The 15198-nt window shown below is 41.2% G+C and overlaps 2 protein-coding genes across 11 annotated transcripts in view; one reads left to right on the plus strand and one right to left on the minus strand.

Annotated features, from left to right (window-relative positions):
- mcf2l2 (MCF.2 cell line derived transforming sequence-like 2) overlaps positions 1 to 15198 on the plus strand; it is a 111101-nt gene that overhangs the window by 66836 nt on the left and 29067 nt on the right. For all 9 annotated transcript variants that reach the window (XM_021604105.2, XM_021604099.2, XM_021604106.2 and 6 more), the window contains exons 16-17: positions 10325 to 10391; positions 10772 to 10887. In XM_021604105.2, coding sequence (XP_021459780.2) covers positions 10325 to 10391; positions 10772 to 10887 — 183 coding nt within the window. The remainder of the gene's footprint in view (positions 1 to 10324; positions 10392 to 10771; positions 10888 to 15198) is intronic.
- Positions 249 to 9090, minus strand: LOC110524457 (lactosylceramide 1,3-N-acetyl-beta-D-glucosaminyltransferase A). Of its 2 annotated transcripts, none has more exons than XM_021604111.2 (2): positions 8858 to 9090; positions 249 to 3313 (listed from the first exon to the last, which is right to left on the minus strand). In XM_021604111.2, exon 2 carries the CDS (start codon positions 3052 to 3054, stop codon positions 1936 to 1938), a length of 1119 nt encoding a protein of 372 aa, XP_021459786.2. In that variant the 5' UTR covers positions 3055 to 3313; positions 8858 to 9090; the 3' UTR covers positions 249 to 1935. The 2 variants fall into 2 exon arrangements, with proteins under 2 accessions (XP_021459786.2, XP_036834151.1); XM_036978256.1 differs by lacking the exon at positions 8858 to 9090 and adding an exon at positions 8645 to 8792.

The raw sequence follows: 15198 nt of genomic DNA on the forward strand, positions 1-15198 counted from the left end.
TATACTTTTATTTACCTTGGGTAGGCCTACCCACTTGGGAGCCAGGCCCAACTGAATATTTTAGAGTGCTATTTATTGTCCCCAGCACAAGGTGCACCTGTTTAATGATCATGCTGTTTAATCAGCTTCTTGATATTCCACACGTCAGGTGGATGGATTATTTTGGGAAATGAGAAATGCTCTCTAACAGTGATGTAAACAAATTTGTGCACAAAATTTGAGAGAAATAAGATTTTTGTGCATATAAAAAATGTTGGAGATATTTTATTTCAGCTCATGAAACATGGGACCAACACTTTACATATTGCGTTTGTTTTTGTTCAGTATAGTAAGGGGGTAACGGATTAAAGAACTGTCATAAATTACAATAACCACATAGCCAGGGATCGTGGAACTCAGATTGAAACATGACCCACATGTCAAAATCATCATTAAGCCCTGCTGGATGTAAGGTACCCAGTGTATGAATCCAAGAAAGTTCCCTTTGGCACAGCTTTTTTCTCCTATGGGTGAAGGTCAATTTCCTCAACCATTAGCTTGTTTTAAGGCACTTTGAGAGAAGTCACAGACAGAAAGTGACAATTGAAAGGAGAGTTTAGGAGAGCATAGCACACACACACTATAGCTGTCTGAAGAGAGGATTTGTAGAGATGAAGAGAGACTTAAGGCAGAGCCTCCCAGCTGACTGTTAGCACCAGGTGACCACACACCTGCTTGTGGAATGTCTCCTGTTCTAATATCAGCCTGCACAATGCCTCCTGATATGGAACATACTCGTCCTTTTATTGCGAATTTTGAAAACATTATTTGCAACGTCTTTACTGTAACTGTTAGGGGTTTGTTAAATTGTACAGATGCAATAGGCAGTTCAATCTCTGACTCATCTGACACAGGAAGTGAATGACACTTGCATTCCCCTCTTCTGATAAGCACAGGCATCAATGTAGGTAATGTGTATTTGAAACATACAACAGCTACTGTACATACTGTATGTCACCTGATATGCTAAAATGTCCCGTAACAGTTCTGGGTATTTTTGCACAAGGGGGCTTTTTTTGTACACAATAGATTTCAAAAACACATGAATAGCAACATCCTGGTTGATTTTGATTTCCCATCACTGGCAGAATCTCTTAAAGCATAAAGTAGTACCGGATAAAACTGCAAGAAGTAAATTAATTCCATATAAGGTTGAGAGATTGAGTTTTTCCATCCCACAGTGGATTTCGTCACATTCTGCATTTTTCATTCAACCACAATGGAGAACCACTGTGTATTTGCCCTAAGTCCCTGATGCATGGTACTGTAGGCTAGGGCCCCTAGAGATCCATACTGAATCGAAATCTAGCTTCACTCCTCCCTCCGGTGCCAGTGAATTCCTGTCTGCAGTGTCACTAAATACTGCATGTTGCCTTTTTGGGGGACCCAGACAAAGACGGGAGAGATGGGGGAGCAGAGTTCATATGGAATGATTTAGTGAGCAGGATGTGGTTTGAAGCAGATTGTTTTGGGAAATGCCAGTGTCTGCTCCTGGTTTGCAGCCTGACATTTTAGGAGAAGTGAAACAGGGGAATGGGGGAAGAAATGGAGTTAGCTCTATTGAGAGAAGAGGGATTATAAAATGTGTATGATACAGATAATGAGCAATGGTAACTCAATAAAAACACTGTCTGCTAGCAAAATTTAATTTGAAGGATTTTTCACTTTTGACTTATTGACTGCAGCCAAGAACATTAGCTCTGTAACGTCTGTTTACCTCACACAATTAGCTGAACCACAAAGTACAACTGCAGTATCCATCAAGCCAAGGCAGGTGTGGTGAATATATGGTCAAGAACATGGCTTTGGTCTTTATTTTGAAGATGATACCAGCTGCAGACACTGAAATATAAATGAAAAAGACTGCAGTGACATTCTGTGCAGCCTAACAGTACACTATGAAAAGGCTGCCTTGCATGGGTAGGTATTTAAATAGTAAGGTTTACAGAGGAGCATGATTTTCACTGCTGTGCAGTACAGCTTTCCCACCTGGCCAGAGGAAATGTCATGAATCTGTGGGTCCATAGTTGCCTTCCACAGGTGCCGGACGTCTGCCACATGTCCGTGAGAGGTGATCATCTTATCATAGATGCAGGGGTGATAGGGGGCCTTCCCTTCCCCTGAAAAGTAAACATGTTCCTGAGGAGACACCCCCATGGCGTTGGCACAGATGCCCATGAACACATCGTCAATGTACAGCGAGGCATTGAGGAACAGAGTTGCCTGGTAGATTTTGGCAGCCACGTCCCTTGAGACTACGTACCCTGCCCCCGCGGTGTAGTCTGGGTAGGAGGGCCACTGGTACATCTCATAAGGCACGTGGTACTTGCTCTCCTTCTGGCGGATAGGGGGGGCTCCCCTGTGCACGTGGCCCACCCAGATGTCCCGGGCCCCCTGCTGGATCAGGCCCTGCAGGTAGTGCACCAGGTTGGGCATGTGGACAAAGATGTCGTCATCGGCTGACATGAGGAAGCGTGCTTTGTTGCAGTAGGTGTGTCTCCAGCGGAACTGCAGCAGCAGTTTGATGGTGAGGTTGTGAAAGGTGTCCACAAAGTCCTGCTGGACCAGGTCCCCATAGACCTGGTCCTCCCCCAGCAACTCTCTCTGCACACTGCCCCTCTGCTGGGGGTTGGAGTAGACCCCCAGGGCAAACAGCACCCTCACGTTGGCCCCCAGCTCCCTTTGGATGTAGTTCTCATTCCCCCAGGTGGCCCGGATGGCCTGCCTCCTCTCTAGGTTCTCTGGGGAAGATTTGACAAACAGCAGCAGCAGCACTTCATTGCTGTTACACTTGTCATGGTGGTTGATGAGGTACAGGAAGTTGCTCAGGCTTTCCGACTCCTGCTGGCTGATGCCAAAGCTCTTGTTGATGAAGTCAAAGCTGTTGACCAAGTAACGGTTCTCCACATGGTGGTCCAGCTGCACCCAGCACACCATCAACACAGACAGGACAAAGCCTGTTGTCACCAGCTGCACACATTGACATCTTCTGATCCTTCTGAAATTCATAAACATTCTGCGAACCTTCCTGCCCTCACCCCGTCTTTTTGTCAAGTCCAATAGGTAGTTGCCTTTGAGAGGCTTCTACTTTCACAATTATTCCAAATGATTTGGGAGTGCATGAGTTCCATCATATTGACCCAACTGGAGACATGGGCTCCTTTGAGAAATGTTGGTATTTCGTTCAATTTAATCTCCTCCGCTCTCTGAGTCATCACTGTTTTGCTACCCCTGTCCACACAGTCCGGTCAAAGAGCGACCCACATCATAAGGTCTGAAAAGAGAAAGACAAAAATATGAACAATTGGCAAACCTGTTTGGACTTTTGAAGTTATTCCAATGGTGCTAAAGTGTGACTCTGCCGGGCTACTTAAATCAATTGCGCCCGCCTATTCTGTACCAACTGGCGCGAGACTAGTTACCACAGCCACAAAGTCAAATGGTCTATTTTTTACAAATTCATGAAAAATGTTTTTGCTTTTTGGTCTTAATTTAAGGTTAGGAGTGTGGTTAATGTTAGGTTTCAAATCACATTTTAATAAGAAGTTGTTAAAATAGGCAGGGTTTATGACTTTGTGGCAGTGGTAACTAGTGACGACCAAACAACAACCGTGGGTCGAATAATCACATTTAGTCAACAAAGCGTGGACAGTCCAAATTCAATATTGATTGTAGGTCTATGAACACAAACTGCTATTGTGGCCTTTCAGTCAGCCTACTCATCGGAATGAAATAACATCAAGGCTGAAGGCAAAATTATACATTTTCTCATATTCTAATGACTGCAAATAAAAGAAGGAAACAAACACGTACCCCATACAGTGCTCCCTACACAAGAGAAGCGTCATGGCTCGCAATTGAATTCGCGACCAATTGGTGTAGGTAACGTAAGGCTACATGTTTACCAATGCATTTTGACCTTACCTTTTCAAACGGATTTAATAAGCCTACAATGCATGCAGGGCGCGAGGACATTACTGAGGGAAATGATTTAATCGTTCCTCCTAGCCTTTATTTGTTTTCTGACTGTTGTTTTGCAGCCTACAAATGTTATAGTTGAAACATGATATGAAATGGCTTGAAGTAGTCCACTGGGCACACCACGTCATTTAAACTTGGGCATTTGGGTAACATTTGGTTGAGACGTTGATCAATGAGATTTCAACCTGTATTCACCCACTTGAAAAGACAGCCAGAAGTTTGTTGATTTCCCAAAGGGGTTATCACTGTGCTTTCGACCATCTAAAGGCATAAACAAATTCCAATGGAAAAACAATGCCAAATGTTTGGGTTTAGTTGTCATGTAAATGTGTTATCACTGGCTTTCAACCATTTAAAAATTCAACAAAGTTGAAATGGGAATACATTGTCAGATATTTTTTATTCATACAACAATTTAATAATGTGTTCTTAGTGTGCTTCATCTAATAGTACAACGAAATGACCTAGATGGTAGTTGAGATTACATTAAAAGTACATAGTGCAAGTGATTTTCTATGATTACATAAGAAGGCATTTATAGTTACATTAACCTCAATGTGGCCATGGATGTGTTACTCATTTTAAGGTTGAATAAATACGGTTACTTTAGTTTGTAAGATAGCCTTAACTTTAGGCTATTTACTGTATTACAAAATTAATATTGATTGTGTTTGGTTGTCAATGCAACCAAATATAAACAGTTTGAAGGAGATGTATCTTTTGTACCACTGACTTAGTCTGGCTTTAATTCCAGTTTGTCTACAAATGAATCATTAATAGTCTCCATCTCAACCAAAAATCTAAATTAAAGATTAGGAGTAAATCAAATTCAACTTTATTTAAAGTGCATTTAATATTTGATTTGATTTAATCCTATTCATTATCTTATATTTTTGGTTGGAGATGTGAATCCAAAATAACAATTCATAATTGTAGACAAACTGGATTTAAAGTCACACTAAATCAGATTAGAATATTGCATTTCTGTTATTTTTCAGTGCTTACATCCATCCCTGTGTGCTCTACGGTTGAAGTTGGAAGTTTACATACATCTTAGCCAAATATATTTAAACTCAGTGTTTCACAATTCCTGACATTTAATCCTAGTAAAGGTTCCCTGTATTCGGTCAGTTAGGATCACCACTTTATTTTAAGAATGTGAAATGTCTGAATAATAAGAGATTTATTTCAGCTTTTATTTCTTTCATCACATTCCCAGTGGGTCAGAAGTTTACATACACTCAATTAGTATTTTCTAGCATTGCCTTTAAATTGTTTAACTTGGGTCAAACGTTTCAGGTAACCTTCAACAAGCTTCCCACAATAAGTGTGGTGAATTCTGGCCCATTCCTCCTTTCAGAGCTAGTGTAACTGAGTCAGGTTTGTAGGCCTCCTTGCTCGCACATGCTTTATCAGTTCTACCCACACATTTTATATAGGATTGAGGTCAGGGCTTTGTGATAGCCACTCCAATACCTTGACTTTGTTGTCCTTAAGCCATTTTGCCACAAATTTGGAAGTATGCTTGTGGTCATTGTCCATTTGGAAGACCCATTTGCGACCAAGCTTTAACTTCCTGACTGATGTCTTGAGATGTTGCTTCAATATATCCACATAGTTTTCCTCCCTCATGATGCCATCTATTTTGTGAAGTGCATGAGTCCTTCCTCCAGCAAAGCATCCCCACAACATGATGCTGCCAATCCCATACTTCATAGTTGGGATGGTGTTCTTTGGCTAGCAAGCCTCCTCCTTTTTCCTCCAAACATAACAATGGTCATTATGGCCAAACAGTTCTATTTTTTTTTTCATCAGACCAGAGGACATTCCTCCAAAAAGTACGATCTTTGTCCCCATGTGCAGTTGCAAACCGTAGTCTGGCTTTTTTTTGGCGGTTTTGGAGCAGTGGCTTCTTCCTTGCTGAGCGGCCTTTCACATTAGGTCGATATAGGACTCGTTTTACTGTGGATATAGATACTGTTGTACCTGTTTCATCCAGCATCTTCATAAGGTCCTTTGCTGTTGTTCTGGGATTGATTTGCACTTTTTGCACCAAAGTACGTTATCTCCTTCCTGAGCAGTATGACGGCTGCATGGTCCCGTGATGTTTATACTTGCATACTATTGTTTGTACAGATGAACGTGGTACCTTCAGGCATTTGGAAATTGCTCCCAAGGATGAGGCGGACTTGTGGAGGTCTACACTTTTTTTTCTGAGGTCTTGGCTGATTTCTTTTGATTTTCCCATGATGTCAAATAAAGATGCACTGAGTTTGAAGGTAGGCCTTGAAATAGATCCACAGGTACGCCTCCAATTGACTCAAATCATGTCTATTAGCCTATCAGAAGCTTCTAAAGCCATGATATAATTTTCTGGAATTTTTCCAGCTGTTTAAAGGCACAGTCAACTTAGTGTATGTAAACTTCTGACCCACTGGAATTGTGATACAGTGAAATAATCTGTTTGTAAACAAATGTTGGAAAGATTACTTGTCATGCACAAAGCAGATATCTAACCGACTTGCCAAATCTATAGTTTGTTAACAAGACATGTGTGGAGTCATTGAAAAATTAGTTTTAATGACTCCAACCTAAGCTTATGTAATCTTTCAACTTCACCTGTATCTATCTATTCAATGATGATGGCCTATTCACCGTGTTCATCAGTAAGAGTCAATCCTTTGTGCTTGTTCAGTGTGAAGTATCTTAAAGGGATAGTTTGTGATTTTGGTGATACTGCCCTTTATTTACTTCCCTAGAGTCAGATGAACTCGTGGATAACACTTTTATGTCTTGCGTCCAGTATGAAGGAAGCTAGCATTAGCGCAAAGACTGGAAGTCTTTGGGTACAGCTAATATGCTAGTTAGTGTTAGCGCACAAATCCACCTCTAACTTCCTTCATACAAGACACAGAGACATAAAAATGGTATTCACAAGTTAATTTGATTCTAGGGAAGTAACTTTTGTGAATGAATGCAAAAGCTAACCCACCGCAAAGTTCAACAATGGAGGGGCTTTAAACCAACAGAGGCCATGGAATTGCTGGAGTCTGTACTAAACAGTCACCATAACGACAAGATATCATTACAGCGGCGCTTTGTAGCAGATCACTTTTGCCAAGAAGATGACCATCGTTGTTCACCACCTTTTAAAGGTGTTGAATTATGGGGATAGAAATTGTCCGACTATGTCAACAAAAAAAATCCAAAAAAATCATGTGATCAAAGGTCATGAAATTTTGACTGCAAGTTTCTGTAATTGCTCTTCACCAACTTCATCCTGCAGCCATCACCTGCATTGTGGGAGGCTCTATTATCAACCAATCATTAGGGTGTTTTTGTTTGACCCACGCAAACGTGACTAAAGACATCACTGAAACAGGAACCAACTTTGCCGCAATCCATGTATACAATGGATATGCGCAAATAAATGTGATATTTGATGCTTTCTCTCACCAATTGATTGTACAATGTACACACCAATGTAGAGTTTGTGAGCGTGTGATATGGGGGTTGGAGACACGTTTAATTCAACGTTATAAAGAAAAACTTTTAGAAACAATGGAAACGTTGCACTGAGCCTTGCTGTTGAAAACCAATCATTGTCCCACTTTTGGCTGTCGCAGATGCACTTCCCCCGACTTCACTCCTTGGCTTTCATTTAACAGTCACCTGACCACTCAAACAAGCCCAACTTCAATGGTAAAAATGAGGGGTAATTGAAAAATGTTATGATTTTAAACTAATATATGGATGAAAATACACGCAATTGACAAAAAAAGCTACATTTTATGCTCAAAAAAAGACGACATTTTATTCTAATAAAATTTCTCAGAGATTTTGTTTGTTTTACTCAAAAAGGTAGGGGTCAAAATGATTGACATCCCTAAAGATTCTTATGAATGAAGTAGTGAAAAGTTCAGTATTTGATCCCATATTCCTAGTGCGCAATGACTACATCAAGATTGTGACTTTACTAACTTCTAGGATGCATTTGCAGTTCATTTTGGTTGTGTTTAAGATTATTTTGTTCCTATTATTACGGATAATACTGAATGAATCGTGAATAATGATGATTGCGAAAGTTACAGAGGGTCAAAAATCATACCCCCAAGACATGTTAACCTATTGGTAATGGTGAGAGGTTAGCAAGTCTTCGGGGTATGATCTTTGACCCTCTGTAACTGTCTCACTCATCATGATTGGCAACTCATTCAGGATTATCTGTAATCATGGTAGCATGCACATTAATGTAGAAGTGTTTAGAAACATATATTGTTATTTTTAATAAAAGTTACTCAAATAACACTACATTATTTACCATGTATTTCTATTGGGCACAAAGTAATCTGAAACACAACCAAAACTAACTGCAAATGCAGCCAACAAATTTGTATTCACAATGTGATGTAAGCTTGATGTGCTGAAAAGCCTCTACCCAAGAAAAATTGTAGCTACTAACCACTATAGATAAGAACACTTAAACAGAGCTCTTATTTGTATTAGCAGATGTTTAATCATATCTACCAATGATCTCTAAAATTACCTCATTTCTATATCATTGTTAAGTATAATTGTATTTTTTATTCTGTTACATTTCCTGTGTCTATTGTTTAAAACCTACCAAGAGAGGTTAGGTTCCAATTCCATGAAAGGGGATTGCCCCACCCCCCCTCTTCCTCCTCATCCCAGCGATGATTCTACCGTTAATGGACATCTCCCCACAGGCTAACTGTAAAAGCAGTGTGAACTCTTGCTTTGAGCACCCTAAGGTATTATAAACAGTCTTTCAGCTAGAGCATAAAACCCCCACACCTCCGTCTCCCTGATCACTTACCAGCCTGTGAGTTCCATCCACGTGTTTCTGGGAAAAGTACAGAAAAGTACTCTCCCCTGCCCCTCCTTTCCAGTAGATGAGCACTATCCCCCTCTTTCTCTCTCTTTTTCTCTTTCCTGTCTGTGTGTAGGGAACAACAGCGTAACTGTGTAGTAACTCCAGGGTTCAGGGCTGCTGCCTGAGCTGCTCTGTCTGTATATGTCTCTCCATCTGTGTGACTGTGAGAGAGTGAGAGAGCAGAGTGGGACTAGTGGGGGAGGAAACTGCTGGGCTAGAGGGGGAAAGCCCAGCCCCTTTACTCCCCCTGACTGCCTCAGCTTAGTCAGTCTATGATTTTTCTAAGTTATTATCAAATCAGTGAGGCCAACCAGCAGGAGTGAAGCTGGATTCTATGCCAGAGCTTGGAATTTGTCATCTGAATTTCATCCGGTAGTACATACTCTTCATAAAAAAGTAATTCAGTGTTCTGGAGGGTCACATTAGGAAAGGGATTGTAGCCATGCAAAGTCAGGTATGCACAGGACAAACTGTCATTGTCAATGTGTTATTTTAGTGCATGACATGTATACGTTCTTTGTTTTATATAGTTAAAGCATTGCTTTGTGGTTGGAGGGTGATTTTATATTCTTCTTGGCACACAGAGGGCTGTAGACGTCTCAGCTCTTTTATGCACTAATACATTTAGCTAGTGTAAACAACTTGAGGGAGAACGACCAAATAAGTATCATTAATAAAAAACACTGTCCACTAGGGCATTCAAGAAAAATGGTCTTACTTAGGAGCACCAATAACAGGCTAGGCACATGACTTCATGGAATGTTTTTCCCCCCAGGGGTTTAATGAAGGCATCTCTGTCCATGATATTTATTCACACGATGCTGCCTTCACACATCCAAAAATGGATATGCAAATATCCTATTGTGTTGGGACTTGGGAAGGCAGTCACCTATGATATGACAGATGCCTGCCTCTGTGAGAGTGGCGGGTGCCTTTGAAGAGCTTTATTGACCTATAAAATGTGCCCATACATCAAACAGCACTCAGTGTCTCGATGGGCTCGTGATGGCACATAAAAATCAAGACCTCAGAACTCATGTGCACATTAAAGGGGCCATTAAAGTCTGGAAATGTTAGCTTTGCTCAAGCTCCTTGGTTTTATAACAACCTCCTCTGTTAGGCCTTGTTTCCCCCCCATGTACCTCATGTCTGGGGTGCTGTGCTTCTATATCTAGCGGAGCCTCCTTTGGGTTGTTTGATGACCGTGTTTTCCACCTTCGACTGAGTGCACACCCACCTCCTGATGAGGATGATTATTTGGTTGGAGAACTTTGACAAAGCATTTAGGATATGAGTGGCAATTGGAGTCTTCATTCTGGGTTTTATTCATGTATCTGCACTGACAAATACCACTAAAGGGCTTCTCTGTAATTGGTGTGTATTGACGGATCCTGTATTTTTCCTCCCCAGACACATCATGAATGAGCTGATTGAAACTGAGAGGCTGTACGTCGAGGAGCTGCAGAGCATCATGGAGGTGTGTTTGTTACTTTAAATGGCTCTCTCCTGACTGTGAAACATTGTGAATTAGTGGCAGTAACGTTAGAGACAGTAGAGAAAGCTCTCCTTTCTCTGCTAACTGCACCTAGGGAACGTAAAACCTGACATTGCAGATGTTGCATCAGGTCCGGCCATTTCAGAATACTGTATGAACTTTTGTTGAACTTAAAATGTACTTGCTTTGTCGATTTAGATGAGCCATTAGGCTACTCAAACTGTCCCTGATTTATGTTCATGTAATGTTCATTCAGATGTTAGGTGTAAAGCCATGTGAAGGACTGGGTTTTATTGGGTTCACATTATCACAGAGGCATCATAGTTTTACTTATTGGCTTTGAATGTAATTTTCCTGTCCAGGGGTATGCTGCCGAGCTGGACAACACAGAGCTTTCCCCCCTAATCCCTATAGCACTGGAGAACAAGAAAGATGTGCTTTTTGGCAATCTCCCAGAAATATATGAATTTCACAACAGGTAAGCAAATTTCCTCTGTCTCTTTCTGAATTGCATTTCCATATCCAGCGAGTAGACAAATGTGCCTGTGACATCAAAAGAAAAAGGATTGGTCCCTATCCCTGCTGCAAAATGATAACAATCCTGAGGGAACCATCTTCCTCTCCCTAGTCTCCCATTGCTAACTGCCATGCTTTCATTGTGGTGGCAGGCACTCACATGGAACAAGTTTGGGCAGTTTATTCACCCCTTCTTTTTTACTGGAAGCTCTCCATAGAACATATTGTACAGGTATGTTAACTATGTAGGATCCTACTCCTGATGACTCGGTTTTTCAAATCATATGAGCAAAAAACATTTAAATTTCTCTGGGACGCTATACCAGACAAAACGTGCCTATCTAAACTCAGCAAAAAATGAAAAGTCCCTTTTTCAGGACCTTGTCTTTCAAAGATTATTCGTAAAAATCAAAATAATTTCACAGATCTTCATTGTAAAGGGTTTAAACACTGTTTCCCATGCTTGTTCAATGAACAATAAACAATTAATGAACATGCACCTGTGGAATGTTCATTTAGACACTAACAGCTTACAGACGGTAGGCAATTAAGGTCACAGTTATGAAAACGTAGGACACTAAAGAGGCCTTTCTACTGACTCTGCAATGTCCGTACTGTGAGACTCCTAAGACAGCGCTACAGGGAGACCGGATGGACAGCTGATCGTCCTCGCAGTGGCAGACCACATGTAACAACACCTGCACAGGATCGGTACATCCGAACATCACACCTGCGGGACAGGTACAGGATGGCAACAACAACTGCCTGAGTTACATTAGGAATGCACAATCCCTCCATCAGTGCTCAGACTGTCCGCAATAGGCTGAGAGAGGCTGGACTGAGGGCTTGTAGGCCTGTTGAAAGGCAGGTCCTCACCAGACATCACCGGCAACAATGTCGCCTATGGGCACAAACCCACCGTCGCTGGACCAGGCAGGACTGGCAAAACGTGCTCTTCACTGACGAGTTGCGGTTTTGTCTCACCAGGGGTGATGGTCAGATTTGCGTTTATCATCAAAGGAATGAGCATTACACTGAGGCCTGTACTCTGGAGCAGGATTAATTTTGAGGTGGAGGGTCTGTCATGGTCTGGGGTGGTGTGTCACAGCACAATCGGACTGAGCTTGTGGTCATTGCAGGCAATCTCAACGCTGTGCGTTCCAGGGAAGACATACTCCTCCCTCATGTGGTACCCTTCCTGCAGGCTCATCCTGACATGACCCTCCAGCATGACAATGCCACCAGCCATACTGCTCATTCTGTGGTGATTTCCTGCAAGACAGGAATGTCAGTGTTCTGCCATGGCCAGCGAAGAGCCCGGATCTCAATCCCATTGAGCACGTCTGGGACCGGTTGGATCGGAGGGTGAGGGCTAGGGCCATTCCCCTGCACTGCACTGCAGTACGTAATGCAGCTGGTGGCCACATCAGTTACTGAGTGTTACTTTTGATTTTGAACCCCCCTTTGTTCAGGGACACGTTATTCAATTTCTGTTAGTCACATGTCTGTGGAACTTGTTCAGTTTAAGTCTCAGTTGTTGAATCTTGTTATGTTCATACAAATATTAAGTTTGCTGAAAATAAAAGCAGTTGACAGTATGTTTTTTGCTGAGTTTATATAATGAATATGAATTGGGTGGGTTGAGATGATTAAATATAAAAGCACTAAACCTCTCTCTAAAAGCTTCACTTATTCAAAAGTTTTACTTGAACCCTAAATGGTTCTCAAGTAGATTACTAAGAAAAGCTCATCCATTGTTTAAACATGGCCTTTTTGCCTTTGTGCAGATTGCCATGTCTCATTTTCAATTAATTGAAAATTATATTTTTTTCAAAATATCTCTCTTTTTCAAACAAGCATTGTAGAGCTGGCTACAATTTAAATTTCATCCCCCTGAAAGAAGAACAAATATTATGGCTGAACTCAAATGTGCTGGTTGATAAAATACCTGTATTTATGGGAAAGATGTTTGAAAAGGGTATTTTGTTCTTAAATTATATTGTAAATTGGAATGGTAGAGTTATGTCCTTCATAGAGTTATCAGAATTGTACAGGAAGGTCTGCTCAATCCAAGAGTACAACCAATTGATTACAGCATTACCCCAAAAATGGAGGAGGCAGCTGGCAGCGGGAGGAGATCGGGAACTGGTCTGTCTGCCCAATATAAATTATCAAAACTGGCAGAGGAATAAAAATAGCATAACTAGGAAAGTTTACCAGTTTCATTTGAGGACCAGGATGTTGTCAACTGTGCCATACAGATTGCAAATAGTTGGGAAGAACACTGACTGGTAGTGTTTTTACAACTAATGCCAGTTTGCCTGAGGCTGATGCCGTGCAGGTGTTTGTACACATGCATATATACACACACTCTCATTCAAATAAACGCATACAAGAACACACACATACATGTAATAGTGCCAGACATGCACACAAACATATACAGTAGGCATTGCTGTTATGATTTTAGTTGTCCTTGATGTCCTTTGTTTAAAATTATTTTACATTTTTTTGCATTGTTTGCTGTTTTCTTCTGTCTTTTTTTCTCTTTATGTACATATGAAGTGGGTAAAACGGTATGTAAACATTATTAAAGTGACCAGTGTTCAATGACTCTACAGTATGTACATAGAGCAGCAGTCTCTATGGTGCAGGGTAGAGTACCGGGTGGTAGCTGGCTAGTGATGACTGTTTAACAGTCTGACGGTCTGGAGATAGAAGCTGTTTATCAAGAATTTGTTCTTAACTGACTTGCCTAGTTAAATAAAGGTGAAATTAAAATAAAATCAGTCTCTCAGTTCCAGCTTTGATGCACCTGTACGGTCTCCGCCATTTTGATGGTAGCAGGGTGAACAGGCCAAGACTTGGGTGGCTGAGGTCCTTGATGGTTTTCTTGGCCTTCCTGTGACACCGGGTGCTGTAGATATCCTGGAGGGCAAGCACTGTGCTCTGATGATGTGTTGGGCTGCCCGTAGCCTTTGAGTACCAGACTTCCCTAAACAGGAAGCCTGTGGCACAGTCAGCTAGAAATGGGTGGGAACCAGGTATAAATCAGTGACGCCACGCAACATGTCAAACCAATCAAATGCCTTGCTTGGTCGGAGCATCAAAGGTGCTCACTAGATTAGTGTCGTAAATGCAACAGTGTGTGAGTATGTCCATGAAATTGCATATTAAAACCCCATCAAAATATGTTGATGTATGCCTTGTTTGTGGTGAACCGTACGACTGTAACAGGACAAAACAACCTTTTGCAAGGTAAATCGTCTTTATTGCGACCGGACTACACACTGGCTTTAGTATAGATAATGCGACCTGTCACACTGAGTGGTGGGTTTTCAAAAGCAGTAAATTATATGGCTCCTGTCGCAATCTTCTACTCGTATGAAGAAGTGCCAATGACGTGGAAAGAATGGTTGTTTTGTGACGGAAAGAGCAAGTTCTATAGTTAGCCGCAGCACATCTTTTCGATCTGTCTTGACCCTCCATAAGTACCAAAATACGAAGAGTGCGGCGAGACGAGACCTATTCAGGGACCCAACCCCAGCGACAGATGACCAGCCGCCAGATATGGGAATTCAACCGCTACAAGCACCGGTTTTTGGTGCATCATCGGTTCTGACAAGAACAAAAGTGATCACTGTGTACTTAAAAGTGCCCTTCTAGCAACATCCAGTAGCTATTTACAGATAACGTTTGTCAATGTAATAGGCCATGCAGCTACAGGTGTACTATTGTTTGTTTTTTATCCCAGTATTAATCATTACACTAATCGTAGACTTATCATATAGGTTAAAAACAGTGTTGCACAAGTCCTACAGGCTCACATTTGTAGGCTACATTGAATAATATAATCAGTTGCTCATAGTGACATTTGTAGCGTAGATAATTTATACATTGTTTGTATTTTTCCTTGACAATTAAGTAACTGATAAAGGCCATTTTTATGTGGCACCAAAATGTATCATTGCAAATGTGATGCATAATGCATGTCAGTCTCAGATGTTAAAACCTTATTTTCCTTTTATTAAATGTCACTGTTCTAGTTCAAAATCACGGATATGTAGATGTCCTTTGGAAATAATTGGTATATGTCTTCAAGGTTATCGGCACAGAGAAATACCAAAGTATTTGATGCAAGAACTGCAAATACCATGTGCGCCTCACAAAAGAACTCATTCAATATCAAGGGGCACATGTCCAGTTTGATATTGCACAGAAAGTCAGCAAGACCATTTGAGACCACCTCTTGCAACGATTTGCTAAAGACAGT

Source organism: Oncorhynchus mykiss, chromosome 5, assembly GCF_013265735.2.
Source record: "Oncorhynchus mykiss isolate Arlee chromosome 5, USDA_OmykA_1.1, whole genome shotgun sequence".
NCBI classification, from domain to species: domain Eukaryota; kingdom Metazoa; phylum Chordata; class Actinopteri; order Salmoniformes; family Salmonidae; genus Oncorhynchus; species Oncorhynchus mykiss.